Source organism: Rhipicephalus sanguineus, chromosome 2, assembly GCF_013339695.2.
Source record: "Rhipicephalus sanguineus isolate Rsan-2018 chromosome 2, BIME_Rsan_1.4, whole genome shotgun sequence".
NCBI lineage: Eukaryota > Metazoa > Arthropoda > Arachnida > Ixodida > Ixodidae > Rhipicephalus > Rhipicephalus sanguineus.
This window is the reverse complement of record NC_051177.1, coordinates 122,974,813-122,995,225: the sequence shown is the minus strand read 5'-3', so window position 1 is coordinate 122,995,225 and position 20,413 is coordinate 122,974,813. Positions and strand designations below refer to the sequence as shown.

Genomic DNA, 20,413 nt, shown 5'->3' with positions numbered 1-20,413 from the left:
CGGGGCGAGTCACGCACGATCTTGTGAATGTACGTGATAGTATCCCCAATGTGTATGCTCGAGTCTATCTATCACTTCCGCTCTTCAGCAAACCTAGCCCCATATTTCCAAGCGGCAATGCTGAAAGAATCGACGCTCACGCGGCGCAAAGTTTCATTTGCTGCCACGGCAGTAGCGTTTCTTTACGTTTACGCTGGTTGTCCCAGCGTTCGATTTTGCAATCTTTGGGTTGTCTTGGGATTTCAACACACGTGACCACAACGTTATTTCCTGTCAGGACTGGAGCTAGCTGGCTAATCTCTGGCTGCCAGCGAGCTGACAAAAGTTCGAAAATCGAAGAGTCCCACTAAGTTTTTTAAGAGAGAGAGAGAAGAAACTTTATTAGAACTTGGCCTGCAGTTTGGTCTTGGTGGCCTCAGATGGCGGCGCTGAGTCCCTGAACTCGGGCGGCACCTTCAGCCTGCCGGACGGCCCAGAGCTGGTCGTTGAGCTCTGAGCTTCCGAGTGCCGCCTCCCAGCGGCGGCGTCACCGACGCAAAGGTCCCCCGCGGCTCCCGCAGCCGGGACGGCGGCGAGAACGAGTGAGCTCGAGGCTTCCTGTTACCTGGCATTGGCAGCCGCCATAGGCGCATCGCGAACGGCGGCTATTTCTCGACTGTTGTTGCCGGCGCATTACCAGAGCATGTGGCACAGAGTTGCTCTGTCCTTGCATGTTTTACATAGATCGGTCGTGTGTAAGTGCGGGTAGCAGTGGCGTAAGACGACTGGGCTGGGGTAAGAGTGGATTTGTAGTAAGCGATTGCTTACAGCCTTTTGCCTGTTTAATTTGTCATGCGGTGGCGGGAACTTACGCCTTTCTAGTCTGTAGTGTTGGGTAATATCTCGAAACGTGATGAAATAAATGTTGTTTGCCCATGCACCTCAATATGAGCTTGTCAGCCTCAATTTTTACTGGATTCGGATCGTACGATTTCCTGGATGGTACATTTATTTTTCGCGTTTTTTTTTTTCGGAAACGTATCAACGAAGTTCTACTGTACTACCGTCTTAAGCAACATGCAAGATCAATGTCTTCCGTAACTTTCAGCCAATGTCACGCAAATGCACAGAATGGATGCGCTAGACAAATAAGGCAAACAAAATTCACATAGTGAACTCATTTCTGTATTTAAGAAAGTAGAATTGTTTAAGAAAGTAGAATTGAAAAAAGGCAATGATAGCTAAACCAGCTCCCATTGCTTTTGCTGTTTTAATGTAACGCAAGACAAACATCAGCAAGTAGGAAACATGTTCTTTTTTTTCACCACAGTATAGATGCTGAGGAGCATAATATGATGAACAATTGTACAACAATGCTTCTGATTTGATCTGTATAATTAGCATGAATAAGTAAGCAAAATGATGTCCCAGCGCAATGACCAGTCCTACACCCGAGGCTAACAGCAATTGTTTACCACAGCTGATCTTGGCAGTAGCGCCATTAAAAAGTGACAAGGTGATACACGAGTCATTAAAGTATGTCCACTCACTTTGTAGTCGGGGCGTATGTTGGCGAAAAATATAAACGAATCCACGGCCAAGGCAATGCGTAGACCCATTCCTTCCCAAGCACAGGCGGTTATCTCCTTGCCGGGAACTTTCAATGTGTGCAAGTACTGCGATGTAACAGCGAACACAGACATGATGAATACTGAAATCATGATGCCTACAACGAATGTACAAAAATGTCGTTCACATCTTCGGTAATTCCCTCAGGGCTGGGTCCTCAAACCATCAGGCACCAGGTGTGCAGCGTTGTACACATTCTATAAACCAGGGCTCTCATACTCGCCTCAGTTAGCAGGCCACAGTCACGAAATTGACTCCCGCAAGGGCCGAGACAGTAAAGAAGGTTGGACTAGGCGGCGGGATGGAGGGTGTATAGTAGACTCTCAATAAACGGAAATCTTTTAAACGGAATTGCTGCTTAAATGGAACAACTGCCTCTAATATGATTGGTTTCGTACCTGGGTGCTGCAACCCAGTTCATCTCTCGGTAAGTGGAACTCCTGTTAAACGGAACCTATTTTCTTGGTCCCTTCAGGTTCTGTTTAACGAGAGTCTACTGTAGTTTGAACAAGATGTCAGCTAACGCTGCCATTTAAAGGAGGCCTTTTCCATATCTCATATATGGGTAATTCCCGAAGGGAAATTGATGTCAGGTTTCGAGAACCATATCGATACTGATCTTCAGAATGACTGAAATCTGGACGCCAATTCTAAAATATAGTTCTTTTTCCACGGTTATGTTTTAACACATGGTGACTAAATAGGGTGGTGACCGCATGGCTGTGACTGGTCTCAATGCTTGAGACCAGTCACATCTGTGTAGCTCATGAACGTACTTATTAAGTAAACTAAAAATAAATGGGATGAAGACGGTAATGTGTGGGCCGAGCCACTTGCACGGGCCCACGGGCCATGCATTTGAGACCCCTGCTATAAATTAACAAACAACTTCTGCATGCACTTAACAGCTTCTGCCTATGCCTCCCATTCCTGAAGTTTGTGCAACGCTTGACCAACCTCGTGTGGCAAAAAATGTTCGCTTGTTTATAAAATGCATACAAGATCGCATCCCTGGCCACCTATGACATATGGCTGCCCACATTGTTTAGGAGAAGTTAGCAGAATATTACGACATTTGGGAAGCTAAAGCCACACAAAATCTACACAAGGGCTCCACAAGCTGCATTCAGTATGCATAATGCCATATTAGAAAAACTTCTTTTTTTGTTAGTGTTGACACTATCCCCTGTCACCATTTTACTCTCTACTGATGGCTGATTTACCAAACTGTTGCTGTTATTTGGTTGTCCCTTTCTCACATGAGCAGTGCTTCCATATCCCCCTACTTCACGAACATTTTTGCTAACTGAACGGTGAAAGAGCATGTTAATCAAATTGCGTGCACAAAGTGAACAGTGTTAAGCATGCTTGAATTTATAAGAGCCTCTGTGACTGCTGTAATTACCAGTAATGAGCATATAACATCAGAGCTGCTTGAGTGATCAGATTAGATTAACCATGATAACAGCCTTCTCAGCTGTCATCGTGATTTAAACGCTGCTCCACTTCGGCGGCTGCCTTCCATCATGCAGCATGTGAGTTGAAAAATTTGTTTACAAAAACCACGTGTTGCTCAGACATCTCACCACTGATACCAGGAAATGTTAAAATTTATTGCCTTGGTCTTCCTTCGCGGCATCAGCGAAAATTCGTTCGTTTAAAATTGCAGATAGGCACGGTTCATCATATATTGAGGTAAAAATACTACATGGTGTTTATGGACATAAAGTTATAAATGATCAATGCTTCATTATACAGCGAATTTTGTTATCCTGCAATGCATGTTTATTGCTTTATTTAGATGTGTTCGGGTTTCACCTACAAAGACTGTTAGCAACGCTTGGTGCAGATCGTGCCGCAATCTTTTAGAAGCTTCGCAGTTGTCTGAGATCATTCTGTTAAGATTACACGCAGGACGCGAATAGTCAAGTTCACTTGAGAGCTTACACGAGCACCAGCGACAAGGCTCGAATGTTCAATGCCCAGCATGTATAAATGCCGACGGACCTCAGCGCAGATCAGATTACCGACGGCCGACACTCTGTTCGCTGCTATAAGTTTTCAGCGTGAATTTCTTTTACCTTGACTTTTTATTCCACGCGCACAAGCTCAACCAAATAAAGAGTTGCATATTTCCCAGTCTTGCTGCAGCCTTCTTTACCATCACAATCACGTGACAATATTCAGGGTTCGTTCTGTCGAGGTTTAACTGTACAAGACTTTTGCGCGGTGCCCAAGGAGGTTTATAAAAAAATTTCTGGAGTGGAAGGTGTCGCAACGCCTTGCCAGAGAAAGTGAATCCAGCTTTCGCCCACCAAAGAGCTCGCAAACATGCTCTTTTCTGGTGGTGCCTAGTTAGAGATTAAGTGGCTTTGATCTGTTAGTGTAAATACTACGTTAATTATAAAATAAAACATCGTTGTTGCCCACAAAAGTAACCCGTCGAGAGGTGTATTGGCGATTGATCTCCCATAAAATTTTCCATGACTTTGAGGCTTATTTATGAAAACTAGTAACACAAGTACGCACTTGGAGCAGTATCTGACCCGTAAAAGATGCCATATTAAACTCGTCTGGCGTGCGAGGAAAACGCTCGCTTTTCTTCGCCAAGCGCCGATGGTTTATCGTGCCCCTACTAAGATGGTGGCTGCGCCCGCCATCTTTTGGTGGGCACGGCTTCACTCTTGCGCAATAATCGCCGCTCCAGCAATTTTTTGTAACCTCCTTGGCGGTGCCGTGAAAGTTGTATACTAAACAGGGTCCCACTGTATACCGAACTCGTGGACAGCAGTCTCAAATGCCTATGTTACCTGGCCGTAAGGGTTGAAGAACTTGACCATGTTTCTCTTTTCACTCTCAGTGCCATAGCTTTTCCCAGTAACAGCCAACAAGCTCCCATCGTGGTTCCACTGAAGGCAAGTGGCGAGCATGTCTGTGTCCAACACAAGCGGAGCTGAAACAATAACGCAGAATTGCTTGACCACACGAAACAAGATCAGACAAAGTGTCGAAATAATGCAAGCGATTCCTAAACAAAGAAGACCATGTTTGGTACACAACAAATGTCTATACTGAAACTATCAAATACTATTTAAAATGGTAAACTTGAAATTCAATGATGTGATGAATAGTGATGTCGTCGAATAACTTGGAATAAAATAGTATATCGTAAAATCCTGAGAAAGCGCCTCCCCTACGGTGAAAGATAATCCGACAAAATTTGGAGGGAAGGCCCTTGCTCGATTGCAGATCAAAATTCAACATGGAGGCGGAAGAGACTCTAAGAATAAAAACAATACATACCCATGCTTCTAATGAAATACTACATTCAGTATGCACGTATTCACTGTTTCCAAAACAGTGAATGAAACGGTGAAAATGGCGGGAGGGGTGGGTGTGGGGGGCGCTTGCTCTGTCATGGGTGCACATTTAAAATCTTTCGAAAAAAGGGGGGGTGCGCTTGCTTACGATTTTACGGCATATCGCATATTACAGTCGCTGACTGATTTTTCAGACGCTCTATTTTTCGGACGTGTCTGAATATCTGGACTCTGTCATGACACCATAATGCGCTCCATATAGTCAACGTATAAGACCGACCAAAATTTCAGACGTTTGAAACCCTTCTTGTTCGATTTTTCTGGCCTTTTTCTCTTGATTGCAAGTCAAAAGCTACCGAAAACTGCCGAAAACACAGACAACATCTCTGCCATTTCATTTTTCTGCAGCTTCGAAACCGCGTCGCACGCATATCATCAGCTGATCTCGTCAATCACGTACGGTGTCGCATGTGGTCACTTGTGCTGTTTGCATGGCTGCTTCAACAACCGATCATGGTTTCATCGCCAGTTGTTATTGATGACACCAACACTGCCTTCCTCGACAAAAACTTTGAAGTGAGAAAATTACAGCCCATTAACAATGGAAAAGGAGACCGCAATTATCAGGCAAGTGCAAAGTGGCCGGTCGCAAGCGGACGTCACAAAGCAGTTTGAAATCTCGAAGTAGACAATATCGGACTACCTAAATGACAAGGAAAGGATTCTGGAGGCCGCTGAGAAGTCAACTGGATCCCGACAGAAGAATGTCAGCCAAGATGCCCACCAAAAACTTGAGGAAGCTATTCTCATGTGGCTGAAAGCCATGATTGCCAAACAGGTGCCGGTGTCTGGGGGGGGGGGGGGGGGGACACTGCTTTAAAGAATTCTTTTTTATTTCTTGATCGATTTTGATGAAACTCCCTGAGTTTATGTAAATTTGTGTGCCGATTTCAAATATGCAATCATTTTTCTAGTATAATGAGTAGTTTTTAAAATAAGATATTTCATGTGCCCACTGGGGAGCAAGGTTTTTTCTAAACTAACAGAGTTACAAAGTAAATCAGCATATCACAATAATTTGTAATCGGAACTGTGTGCAGTGCAACAAAAATGGATGTTCTAAACCCATTTGAACAAAAGTTAGTGTATGTTGAACATTCACCACTGAGTCAATTTCAAGCTGGGATTTCACTCGTGAATGTTCAACATACTGTAACTCTTGCTCCAATGGGTTTAGAACACCCATTTTTGTTGCACTGCACTCAGTTCTGATTCCAGATTATTGTGATATGCTGATTTAATTTGTAACTCTCTTATTTTAGAAAAAATCTTGCTCCCCAATGGGCACATGAAATATTTCGTTAAAAACTACACATTATATACTAGAAAAATAATTGCATATTTGAAATCAGCACACAAATGTACACAAACTCAGGGAGTTTCATCAAAATCAATCAAGAAATAAAAAACATTTTTTAAAGTGCCATGTCCCCCCTTAAAGAAAAAGGCAGAAACCCTGGTGCTTCAGATGAATATTGGGGGCTGCAAATTTAGTGATGGCTGGGTCCTCTGAGCGCTGTGCCGAACTTACCGACAATGAAATAGTTCGCCAGCTGCTGAAAGATAATGACTCGGGCTCTAACAACGAGGAGCCAGTGACTGTGCTGCCAACTAGCTCTGAATTCATGCAAGCCCTCATGGTGCTTTCTGCTGTTTACAGCAAGAATGTCACCCTCACTGACGTGCAAGCTGACGTATTGGTATGCGCATTGCGCTGCTAATCACGAAGGCGTGGGTTCAATTTCCATCCATGGCATTCGAATTTCAACGAGGGGAAAAATACAAAAATGCATGTACAGTAATACTCATTAACTCGAAGTAGCAAAAACTAGAAAAAATTTCGAGATAAGCAGATTTTCAAGATAAGCAAAGTTGCGCAAATTCCAGTGGGAAGTCCAGTTCTATCTAAAAACGTTATCATTACTGACCAGTTTTCTTAAAGGAGCGCCTAACTGGCTCTTTGTAAATATTTTAAAGAAAAATAATTATATACCAGAGCTATCAACCAGCTGCATTGTCTGGCACCGCCTTTTTATTTAGTGCAGAAAGACTGAGTAAGGCTGGTCTGCTTCGCAGTAACACTTGCACCTAACAAAGCTTTTTCGAGTTGCTTAACTTATCGCATGTGCCGATCATCCCCCTCACTGCCCTCAACTTTATTTCACATCAAGCAAAGCATGTTTCTTGTTTCGGCTGATGTCGTCACCCCTTGAGGAGCTGTGTCGACACTGCCGCGATCACCATGTGTGACGTCACGTTGTTTCGCTTAAGAAAATGGTCAAACCAGCTGATATTGCGGGTGAGATTGGTGTAACCCACCGCTAAGTCCAGAGAATCAGCCTTCTCTGTCAATGTTTTTGTGACTGGAAGGCTAGGCTCCTCTCGCACGATGCAGCCACACAATCAGCTCCATTTTCACGTCCAGAAACTTCGAGACTCAAATCCACTTTTTTGATTAGGGCTACCTTTCTTTACAGCATCAGTGACTTGCTTTGCTTTGATGGCGTTATCCTCACCACACCGCACTGCCGACAAAACAATCTGAGCGACGTGCCTTGAGTAAATAAAACAATACTGAAATCGCGTCTCTGACAGTAAACAAAACGAAGTGTATGAACCGTGCTATTTGCAGGGCCTGCCTTTGTGCACGTTTATAGCGTCACATGAAGTGACACAGGGTTGCTTGACAAAGTTGTTATGCCGCTAGGTTCTGACTAGACATGTGCGCCGGTCCCAAGATCGCTGGCGGTGGCGTGTGAACGGCGCGGGATTCATCGGATCGGCGGTGGCGTGGCGCGGGGGGGGGGGATTGAAGGCTTAGGTTCAAGAGATCGTGGGGAGAGAATTTTGTCCCTTGAATTTTGCAAAAAATCTGTTTCACCGAAAGGGCAAAGCAGTGAATGCGATAGCAACATGTTGTAATGTTATACGAACTAAGGCTAGCTCTTTTTGGTCCGATTTCGTGTAACTCTACAAAACATGTCAGCGGGGCCAAATGATGGAATTAAGGCAAGGTTCGGTTTAAAGAAGAAAACTGTATTCAACTGAAGTTACAAGCAAATCGGCGGGGATACATGTGAAAGAAGAAAACGGGATTCCGTGCTGGAGCTCGTTCCGCTGCGTCCGACGCCGCTCGGGTCTCGGCTCTCTCTCTGCTCTTCTCCGGCGATGCGTTGCTACACGTTTCCGGCTCGCAACCTCACTTTTGTTCTTTTTGAATGTTCTTCGATCCAAGCCTCATGGCAACAGCGCCGGGTGAACGCGCTCGAGGCTCGAAGTTCGCGTTTGCGTAGTGTAGTGTTCCTTGTGCGGGCGCCGAAATGCTGCCGGTGAATTCGAGCGGCAGCCAGGGCTTCCCGGACCTTAGCCCATCATCTCTGTTTGGGCGCCAAGCACGCATGTTGTAAACACAGCGGCCGTGTGAACTCGAGTGCCGCTGAAAAACGCAAGTGTGTGGGAATACGGCTGCTCCCGGGAGAGAAGCGGTTTTCGTGCAGTTTCTCGTATCAGTGGACACAGCACGAAGCGGTGAAATCACATCGCGTAGAAAGGTATACGAGCCGTTTGCTGGTGTCTGCCGACATAGCGGTTGCGCCCTTTTAGTCAAAGTTCACAGTTGCTGCTCGAGCCACACAGCCCTCCCCCTGATCCCGGCGTCCCTTCGTGCTCCTTCGGCCAGCAAAAGACGGGCGGAGCGTTTCCTTTCTGGTTGAAGAGCAATTAATGAGAGGCCTCGCAGGCGGGGTGATGTAATATCATGCGCCCTACGTGCGACAGAGAAGGCCAGCTTGTTTCATCTCGGCTTCAGCCGTGTTCCTCGCCAGCGCACGCGAGCTTTTACTCGCGGGTACTACATACGATCCACAGCCACTATAGTCCTCCATAAAGAAAGCGACAGAATCCCAATAAAGAAGGGCGTATGGCAGGGAGACACGATCTCTCCAATGCTATTCACCGCGTGTTTACAGGAGGTCTTCAGGGCCCTATATTGGGAAGAATTAGGGATAAGAGTTAATGGAGAGTATCTCAGCAACCTGCGATTCGCTGATGACATTGCATTGATGAGTAACGCGGGAGACGGATTACAGCTCATGATTACTGAGCTGCATCCGGAAAGTAGAAGAGTAGGTTTGAAAATGCATAAAACTAAAGTAATGTGGAACAATCTTGGCAGAGAACAGCGCTTTGCGATAGGTGGCCAGACACTGGAAGTTGTAAAGGAGTACGTCTCCTTAGACCAGGTAGTAACCGCGGAGCCAAACCATGAGAGTGAAATAACTAGAAGAATAAGGATGGGATAAGGCTCATTCAGCAAGCATTATCAAATCATGAATGGTAGTCTACCACTATCCCTCAAGAGGAACGTATATAACAGCTGCATCTTACCGGTACTTACCTACGGAGCAGAAACCTGGAGACTTACAAAGAGGGTTCAACTTAAATTGAGGACGACGCAGCGAGCGATGGAAAGGAAAATGATAGGTGTAACCTTAAGAGACAGGAAGAGAGCAGAGTGGGTCAGGGAACAAACGGGGGTTAAGGATATCATAGTTGAAATCAAGAAGAAGAAGTGGATATGGGCCGGCCACGTAGCACGTCGGCAGGATAACCGGTGGTCCTGCCTGGATTCCAAGAGGTGGCAAACGCGTGAGGGGGAGACAGAAAATTAGGTGGGTAGATGAGATTAAGAAGTTTGTAGGTATAACGTGGCAGCAGAATGCCCAGGACCGGGTTGATTGGCGGAATGGGAGAGGCCTTTGCCCGGCAGTGGGCGTAGACAGGCTGATGATGATGATGATCATTACATTTGATGAGCGCAGCGCTGTTGTCGATTCAGACTTTATACGGAACAGTACGGTGACGCTGAAAAGCGGTCCAGAGTGTCCTTATAATTGTTATCGCAATAAAAAAAACATGCAAAAACCGTGGAAGAGGGATCGCCTTTTTTCTGGAGAGCTGCATCGTCTCCACTGTAAAGTGTTCGTCCATTGGAAGAATCAAATAACCCGACGCCTTTTCCATCGGTTTGGTTCTCGCTATACCCTTCTTACAGGCGATATCTCCTCGCCACATATTTCTTCATAAAACATGCGTACAATGTAAGCACTAAGCGTTTAGCCTATCAGGATTTCGCGCTTGTCGGCTACACCCTGTTATCTCCACTTGCGCAGTAGCAAACGCGCAAAATGAAGTGAAACCAGTTGATTGCGCACGATAGTTGAACCCGGGTATATCGAACTCGCCAAAAAACGTTTATTAGTTCGATATATAGCATAATTCGATATAGGCCCGCTATAGAATTTGATGACACAAAGGCACATACTTATAAGAAAAGTACTCCCTACTCTGGAACAAAATAGTCCTGGATTTTCTTCTGTTTCAACGACTTCGCTGCCTGCGACAGCACATACGCCTCCACGTTGTCCAGCGAGTCGGAGCAGCCTTCCATATTCACGCAATAGCGCCGGACCAACGCAAGTGCACTAATCACTTCGGAGGATGTAGGCAACGGGCCATCGTCAATTTCCTTATTGCTGTCGCTTTGGCTCGTGGTCGGCACGACGTCTGCAATGTAGTCCTCATCTTGTAGCTGGCCCATGATGGCGACATCATCGTCCGCACTGACGAACTCGTCGAATGTCGATCCGTATGTGGTGGCGACGTCAGACTTCTCACCGCGCTCGACTGGATTTATGATTTCGAGTTTCGCGGCGAACGGCAAAGTCTGCCTCTTTGCAGAAGCCATGTCGACAGCGCGCCAAGAAAGTTCACAGAGTGCTAACAGGCAACACCACCAGCACGGACCACGCTGAATGAGGACTCGAGGAAAAGAGGCAGCAGCAGGCACGCAAGCATAAAGAAAAAAATGGCGCTCACTTGTACCGCCTCCGCGCCTCGGAGAAAGCACGACGGCCTCTGATTGGCTGTAAGCGCTGCAAGCAGGCCAGGATCATTTTTTGCAGGGGGGTGTTCGCCTGTGCACAGCCGGGTCTAAACCACTTTTTCTAGGGTGGCGCCGGCAGTTTTCCCCGCCACCGCGAGGGAAAGCCAACTTGCTGGGGCACTTTTGAGGCACATGGAGTTTGATATATCGGTTGTCGTTGCTATTTTCGTTTGATGTAACAGTAACTTTTGCTATATATTCTCAATGTAAATATACCGTGTTTAGAAATTGTTCGATATACGGGATAATTTGATATAAACGGGTTCGATATAGTCGGGCTCGACTGTATAGTCACGCAAGACAAGGAAGAATGGGTGGGCGACTCGCAATGTGGGAGACAATTCAAAACTGGTATTTCTCGTATATAGAACAATCGAGAGTGCGCACCCTAATGATGTCACGTGAATCACTGTTGTAGCGTCACGAAGTGCGCCAAAAAGGCGTGGAACGCCAAGAGAATGCGCTCGAGTTTGTATTTTCAGAGGCTGTTTTGGGGCCTTTTATTATGGACACTCTGGACAGCTTTTCAACGTCTCCATTCTGTTCCATATAATGTCCAAATCGACAACATCGCTGCGCGCATCCTATGCTGTACCCACGAGTGAAAGCTCGCGTGCACTGGCGAGGAACATGGCTAAAGCAGAGATGAAACATGCTGGCCTTCTCTACTAATATTGTTTTCTGCAAGATTATAGCACAAGCTTGAAGCGTGTTCTATTCCTCTTACTCGTGTTGGGGGTTGTGACAGCTTCGTGACGTGAAAATGAGAAAATAACTGAAAACAGAGGGAGCGCTGCTCGCCGAGCTCCCGCCTCTCAGGGGCGGCTGTGGACAGTCCATTACATGGACACATCGAGAAGTGCTCCTTCGGTGATGTGTTGTATTTTATGTCGAGATTCCGCGTTCATATTAAAAGGAAAGACAAACGGCGGCGCGCCGCAATTATAGCGCGGCGGCGGCGTCATCCCTCTCGGGACTTCGGCGGCGGCGCGAGTGGCGTGAACAAAAACAGGCGGCGGCGGCGGCGGCGCACACCTCTAGTTCCGACTTCACATTCAGGAACAGTGTCCATTTTGTCGCAAGTGCGGCAGCCTCGCACGAACCTTGTGAAACGGTTTGGCGGCGAAGTTTTTGTTCCACTCTACGTCCAGATTTTGAGATAACCGGAAGTGGGCACGGAAATACTTCGAGTTAAAGGGCAATAAATACGTTGCCCCTATGAGAAATCGTTCAGTACCGCGGAAAATTTCGACTCAGCCAATTTTTCGAGATATGCGAGTTTGAGTTACCGAGGTATTACTGTATATACTTAGATGCAGGTGCTCGTTAAAGGGACCGACAACTGCCCAGAAGATGAAATGAAATGACTGCACTGATGGAAAGAATGTCCGCCGCATTGACTCAAACCAGCCCTATTTTTTTAGTGAGAGGTGGATTTATATTTTTATTTCTTAATTGAAAGTCACGAAAAATGACCTATGGTGCCTCTGGCAGCAAAATCATGAACGATCCGATGAACCCGGACACGTGACCGTTGATTGATGTACACGGTCGACGTTTTTTTGTTAGTATTGAAATATTATTCGTTTCTTTATATTAAAAGGTATTACTCAATAAAAATGTACATATAGGCGTGCGTTAGTAGTATGCAGTAAAGTGGCGTTGCCTTCGCGTGACGTAATGATCCCATGCTCGCCAGCGTGTCTTGAGCAACTTTTCAGCGTTTTCATGCAACCGTGCACGCAATTTCCAGGTCGCTAAGATTTTGGAGCGGCATACCGTATAAACGCGTGTAAGGGCCGCACTTTTTTTTCAAGAAATGAGGGCCAATTTTCAGGGTGCGGCCCATACACGCGACATTTTTTTTTTTAAGTAAAAACGCACCAGTTAGCGAACGAAAAGCGTTTATTGCAGTATACGACATTTCTTGCGACATACGTGCTCAATCGTCGACTCGGCGAGTCCTCAGACTTGGAGTCCGAGATGAGATGGTGTGCTGCGAAGCGCCGTCACCCCACATGCAGTCATCTTCCGTGCCATCCAAGCTGTTAGATATCCCGGCGACTTTAAAACTTCGGGGCACAATGTCCGTCGACACCGAGCTCCACGCAGATGGGATCCACCCAAGTACAGTCGCCAAGGCTAGTCCCTTCACACGCAGCATGTCCGTTGTGAGTGCAAGACCATCATTCCGCACTTCAGTCACATAGCGGCGCAAGTCTTCTTACAAATCGGGAAACTTGCACTGCTCTCCTCGGAAAGCGCGCTTAGTGCTGTTGGTGTTTCGCAAGGCTTCTTTTTGAGCACACCAACGTCGAACACACTTCTCGTCAACGTCGAATTTTCTGCCGGCGGCACGTTTCCCATGCTCGAGAGCATACTCGATCACCTTCAACTTATAGCCAGCAGTGTAGCTATTCAGGTACTTGCCCATCTTGCCAAAACGTGAACGCCGAGTAGAAAACAAGCTAGCACGAAGGTCATCGAACAGTGCAGAAAACTACAGCAGACGGCTGGCTGAACTGCAAAAACCGAACAACGCGAATGACGCGAACGCCATGCCAAAGTTGGTGATGCTAATGCCGATATGGATAGCGCCGATAGCGCGTTTGTATAGAGATGTGAGAAGCTAAAGATAAAATCCTGCTTTAACCTTTAGTTGGCCGGTCTATGAATACTAATAAAAAGTTAAAATTTTTAGCCCACTTCACGAACATCTTAACACGAATAAAATCCAAAAATATATATCTATATACTCTGGTGAAGATGATGATCGTTGCGTTTCCTTGCGCCATCTATCGACTACGCCTAGAAGCTCACGCGCGCGCGTTTTGAATACGTATTGGTTGAGGAAAGTGTGGGTGCGGCTCTTACGCGGATATTTTTTTTTAGAATATGCACTTCAAAAAAACGGGGTGCGGCTCTTACACGGGTGCGGCCCTTACACGCGTTTATACGGTAGTTTTGCTACCTACACTTCGTGTCAGAAATGACGCGCGCTGCTACTCGGCGCGGCCGCGCATATGTGTAGTGACGTTTTCGATGACTTGGCTTGGCTCGTGCATCGAGAGAGTAACGACGCCGAGACAAACACAGGCGCAGGCAACCTAGGACGCATGCGCACACAACGCGGTACAAATACAGGGAAGGTGTATAATGTCACATCATCTCATTGTAGCAGCTTTTTATTTTCAAAAATAGTTGAAAAGCTATAAATAAAGGTGGTTAAGCATAGTTACAGGAACTCCTGCAAAAGCAGAACAACGATAGCTTTCACAAATCGCGAGAAGGGCTGACGGCATCACTATCAATTCTCAGCGTTGCCGGAGGAAAGGTGCATCCGTGTTTAGAGCCTTTTAGATAAAAAAATACTGCTTCTGAGATAACTGCGTGTTTTGGGATTACCTACCACAGCTACAAACACTGCGAAGGGTGAACTTTCTGTCGCGGCGTAAAAAAAGTGGTTCGAGAAAAATTAGCTGTCGGTCCCTCTAAAGAACTTCAAGTAGTCAAAATTAGTCATCCAAAGTCCCTACACTAAGGCATGTATGTGGACACTGTGAATTTAGAGGCAGTAATAATGAAGACGATGAAATGAGAGTGTGTTCAAAATAAAGAGGATGGCCAACTCCCTAGCCTAGCACAACTACGCATTTTTACAAATCGGTGCAGCCACCTAGTACTTTTCTGCGGGGGACATTCAAGTCACATTATCACATGGCGTGCCTCAAAATCATATTCTCATTCTGGCACAGAAAACACTGGAATTCAATTAGTGTCTCAATAACCGGAAATTGCTTAAAACAGAATTGCCGTTTCTTAAATGGAACTGCCACTAATTTGTAAAGTGTTGTATTTGACTGCTGTATCCCTATACTATACAACCATGTTAATAAATGAAACTCCTATTAAATGAAACATATTTTCTGGAGCCCTTCAGGTTCCGTTTAATGCATCTCTGCTACACTAACCATTTGGATTCCATGAATAATCTACACCTGTTTTATTGGTTTTGTTTCCTCTTTGCACTTTTCATGCTGCACCCTTCCTTTCATGTTTATCCTGCTCGCCCCCCAATATAACGACGTTCCTGAAAGTACAGTCGAATCCCGCTATAACGAATACCACTACAACGAAATTTCCGCCACAACGAATAATTTTTGATTCCCCGTCAGCCGCCTATAGAAAACAATGCGAAAAATGTCTCGTCACAACGTAGGTATTTCCGCTTGAATGAAGTGTTCGCGAGTGCCACCACATAAGGAAGAGAAGCTTGCCTAGGATTGCCGCGAAATTCCGCTAGAAACTCGTCCATTTCTCGTTGCCAGAGCCGTGCGGCCGCATCGCAAGACCCGTGTCTTCATCGAAGACATGCTTTCTGCCACCACACGCACATCCTGGTAAATTATTCGCCATCGAGATGCTCGGCGACAGATCGTCCATCCGCCATGATGCTGCCGGCGCGCATTTGATGCGCGTGCGGGCCGCGGTAGAATCGTTCTGCAAGAACCCCCGCTGCCCCCGCCATTGTTTTGACTTAGCGCTCAAAACAAAACTATTGCTCGTCGTCACAAGCCCTGCGATCGTGAATGACATCCACGGTGTTTTGACGGCACACGCGCGGCCAGCGCGCACCTAGTCCAAGCGTATAACTACATTCTGCCGCAACCGCTGCGAACACAAATGCGGTTGTGTCGACGCGATCATGGGCGACCACGAAACTACGCGTGCATCCAACGTACGCGCACCGACTCAAAGCAATGCTGCGATCAAAACCGCAGTAGACGCAATCACAGATAGCAACAATTCGCAGTTCTGAAAGCACGCGCACGGCCAGCGCACACAGATTGAAAACGGAACTACGTACCATTTGCCGCAACCGCTGCGCAGAAAACCGCGGTCACTATCGTCGCGATCATCGATAGCGAATACGCTGAAGTACGCAGCTAACACACCGGAAGAAAGGTTAAAGGCAATAAAGTCGTAAAACGGCACGAAGCGTTTCGGATTTCCTTTCTCTCGCTTATGACTGTGGTAGGGCGGAGCTCCGGCACTTCGTTTTCAGTTAGCCTCTAGCGAACTTTGGCATGCTCCTTCACGGCGCTACTGGCGCTACTACGCGCTCGGTACGCTTCGAGGGTAGCCTGCATATCGTATTTGCTTGTGTATAACCCACGTGTATAACTCGCGTATTTACGCAAAGCCGCCTTCCTTGCATTACCGTGAAGCCAACTTGCGCACCGAAATTCGCGTATAACCTGCACCCCGAATTTGGCGCTAAATTTTATCTATATTTTGTGCGTGTTATACACGAGAAAATACATTCACTCGGTGTGCGGCCAAGTACGTCCGAGTTAACGAGAGTTAAATGCAAAGGACAATGCATGCGGTTGCCGGGACCAAAGTACGAGTGATGATCACCAGATCTTTGTAACTTTTGTGGTCTATTGATGGAATTTCGCTGCAACGAAATTCCGCAACAGCGAACTTTTTTGCGTGTCCCGTCAATTTCGTTGTAGCGGGATTTGACTGCACAGCATAAAGAACAGGGGTGTGTGCTCAATCAGAGAACAGTAATAGAAGAAACTCTGGAATATCAGTGGGTGCCTAGCTGGTCCTCTGAGTCGCAAGGAATGAAGAGAAACCTTGCACTCACAGTCGTCACTTTCGTTGCACATCAGTTGAACCTTCCCGTTCTCGTAGCCTATGGCCAGAACAGGGCAGCCTGTTTCAGGCAAACACCCGCTGTACCAGTGCACTCCGATCAGCTTTGTTCCAACGGAACCGTGCAAAAGTGGCAGTGGAATCTTGGACTGCAGATGGGAAAAGAAGGAGACATTTATTTAAAACCACCGTCCAGGATATCAGTGTTGACCAACGCAATACTGCACGCACAACGTACAGTAGACTCTCATCAAACGGAATCGGAAGGGACCAGGAGAATGTGTTCCATTTAACAGGAATTCCATTTACCGAGAGAGGAGCAGGGGCGCAGAATTCAAGTACGAGACCAATTATATTAGAGTCAGTTGCTTCATTTAAGCAGCAGTTCCATTGAAGGGATTTCCTTTTACTGAGAGTCTACTATATGTGGTGATGAAGAACCACTTACATGTAACTAATGTCGAGAGCCCCCATACACTCAACACAGACTGTGCAATCACCCATACAACGAAGACTAAGTAATGAAATTAAGAAACAAAACTCAAACCACGATATCTCGAAGAGTGGCTGGCCAATTCATGGGCAACTGTTGCAGTGATGAGTGACGTTGCTGCTAAGTTTAATCCTGCTAAGGCAGTTGATGGCACGAAAGGACGCAACTGCAAAACTCGTGTGGCATGTGGAAGTGACGTGACGGCATACTATTTATCAGTTCTGTCCGAAAAATTGGTGGTTGACTGCAATTATATGGTCCAACCTGACGATAATAATGTCAGTGTGAAATGGGAATCACCTCTTCTTGTAACTCGACTATATTTTTCGCTATATCTGAACATGCGAAAAAACAATAGAACCCAGAAAACAATTTATCTCTTTTTTTTTTTACCCGACAGAAGCCATCAGGAGTTTCCTGGACACAGATTAATGGCATTTACATGACTGACTGCAACCTTGGCTTTTGTGTTTATAGATTTTTTCACTGCCTACACACAAGCTGCAAAGATAGCCGAGTACGAAGTTATACTTGCCACAGGATTGCCACCTTGTTCATAAACATGAACTTCGCCATTCTGCATTCCAAACAACAAGAACTTTCCATCGGGAGACCACTAGGAAGAGTGAAGAAACACATATTAGTGTGTGTTAAATACAGGAAACAAACTGCAAAAGTAACCACTATATCGTCCTACATTGGGCCAACAATGTAATGACACATCCTCACGTGAAATTCACAAACAAACCCTTCACGTTTAGCACGTGCAATGGTTGTGTGTGTATGATTTTTATATCTATGCAAAGCGAAGCACTGACAACAAGCGCGCTTTACAGTGAATGAACTTCAGCAGAACTCGTTCCTTGTCTACGTGTCTGTTAACATAATAATTATATTACCGTAACATTATTAAACACCAAGATACACAGTATAAAACACTGCCTATGAAGTTATTTTTCTTTCTACATGCTTTTTTTTTCTTTTTCAGCAGTACTTAAAACATCCTATAGATTACTGAACGCTAGCTTCCATTTTTCAGTAAGTTCTAAAAGCCAGTGAAGCCATGGAAGAGAGTTGTACAAAAGAGCACAGTATGCCTTACAGCTACACTTCACCACACATGCTGCCGAGCAGATAGCAGACTCTCATTAAATGAGACCTGAAAGGAACGGGAAACTATTTTTCATTTAACGGGAGCTTCGCTTACTGAGGAAGATGTATGGGGTTGCAGCACTTAAGTACAAAACTGACCAAATGAAATTCCGTTTAAGCAATTTACATTTACTGGGACTCCACAGTAGTAATATGCCGATAGTGAGGGGATACTCGGCGATAAGTCATACCCTCGCACTTGCAAGTGGTTGCAATCGCATCTCCACACATTTCCAATGCTTATCCATATAGCCAACTTCTGTAAGCATTGGCTGGCGGCTTTTCCAACCAAAAATGCGAAACATTTTTCATATCACACTGTGCTGCGGAAGGTGTTCTGCATCAACCACCCTGCAAGTTAACTTTTATGCGAGAAAAAAAAAGATAGTACGGTGGAGCGTTTCAATCCACTCGCTCAACAGTGTTCTCGCCTGCCAGCAAGGTTTTCCCGTGAAAGATCACCTGCACAAGATTTGATTCTGTCTCAACCGACGTTTACCTATCTTTGATTTATCAACGAGGGATTAGGTGCACGTATGCGACGCGCTACGATTTCGTCACATCAAAACTGTGACACAAAGTTACATCGCTATATCATGAAAAGAATATACATAGTTTTCAACAGAGCTGATTGGGAAACGAGAACACCGCATTACATTGTGGATTCCATTAAATAGCAGTAAGCTAAATTGAGATACAAATGCATTTCGAAAAACTATTCTGGACTCACTTCCACCAAGTGCAGGTGCAGGTTCTTCAGTTCCTTGCCCCATATACGGTTCCCATCCACAGAGCCAACAATCACAGCACCTACGTAATGGAAAATAAAAACAATAAGTAGGCTCTTTAAAAATTAAAGGTGTTGCTTTTTCTGATTTGACGTGCATATGAAGAGAGGGAAAAAAGGAGTACGGCTGAAACAAAGCAGTCTATACTTGAAGATGCACACAGCTTCGCATCTATGATGCATTGGCAAGGGGCATTTTACTCTTGCAACACTCACACGCACACAGGTTTCAGCATTGTAAATTTTTGTTTTTCACAACCGGCAACGGACATCAATGATGTTGGGTTTCATATCACACTTTAGAAGAGGTGTGTAAAAAACGAGCAATAACATAAAACTCCTGTGCTAAAAAACACACTCACTCTATTTGCTCACATAAATGATGGCCTTGAATCCTAATATCCAGAAATTAATGTATGAAACTTCAATGAGATATGATAAGAATGAGATGTTCATTGTCAGTGTTTAAATCACTGAATCTTTCATCACTTCATTCCTAGTACAATCTATTGGGGTCTATTGGTGTGTATTTAAAATGTGACACACTCAAAACATCCCGACAGAATAATCATCCTTCCGCATGCCTGCTAACCGATTTAGCAACTAAGCTTTCATATCCTCATACTCATACATAGTCTGTCAAGCTGTACCCAAATATCAAGCACGACTAAATATTTCAACATTTCAGGCTTTCGATTCATACAAAAACGGCATACTTTCAACAAAAGCTAGCAACTCATCTCTGACAGCGTGAGCAATAACCAACACAAATTACATAAAAGAACGGCTAGCAACAGGTTTGATGGCATCAGTAACACACAGAAATGCATTACCATCATCGTAGACAATGCAGATTTTCTGACCATCAGCATTCCATGCCATGCCCCGAACAAGGGACTTGTTTCTGTTGTTAATCATTTCTTCATACCATGACCCTAGGTATTAGAAAGGAAAAGTTGAAATAAACGTGATGAAATGTGATAAACGTGATTCATAACAGAATGCATTAATATTTAGTCAGACCTTTATAGAGCATCCATACTATGATGAGCCCATTCTGATCGCTAGACGTTAGCTTCTGAAAGTGTGAGTTCCAAGCCACAACCTGTACAACTCCTGAAATGTAATTAGCAATCATTACTCATCCTTTATTAGTAGAATCTTAAAGAAAATGAAAGTGAAGTTCAATTTTATTGATCAATAATGCATCCAGAAATTTCATTCAGTGCTTCCTTTCTGCCCAAATGACAGATTTGGTCCCGAATAACTGCAACTGAAAGATCCTCGAGCCACATGTGGTCTCTGAGATTGTGGTGCCAGTGATTGGTTCTCATGCCACGCTCCCAATCTGAGAGGCCACACTTTGCTTCCCATCATGAATCGCA

The 20,413-nt window shown here is 45.3% G+C and overlaps 1 protein-coding gene across 1 annotated transcript in view; it reads right to left on the bottom strand.

Moving 5' to 3' along the window:
• The window catches only part of LOC119383615 (WD repeat-containing protein 35), a 65,029-nt gene that overhangs the window by 42,055 nt on the left and 2,561 nt on the right, over window positions 1–20,413 (bottom strand). Inside the window, exons 4-10 of the mRNA XM_037651872.2 lie at window positions 20,052–20,144; window positions 19,862–19,963; window positions 18,972–19,051; window positions 17,625–17,705; window positions 16,589–16,745; window positions 4,419–4,561; window positions 1,530–1,655 (exon numbers count right to left, since the gene is read on the bottom strand). Of these exons, the coding sequence (XP_037507800.1) occupies window positions 1,530–1,655; window positions 4,419–4,561; window positions 16,589–16,745; window positions 17,625–17,705; window positions 18,972–19,051; window positions 19,862–19,963; window positions 20,052–20,144 (782 nt within the window). The remainder of the gene's footprint in view (window positions 1–1,529; window positions 1,656–4,418; window positions 4,562–16,588; window positions 16,746–17,624; window positions 17,706–18,971; window positions 19,052–19,861; window positions 19,964–20,051; window positions 20,145–20,413) is intronic.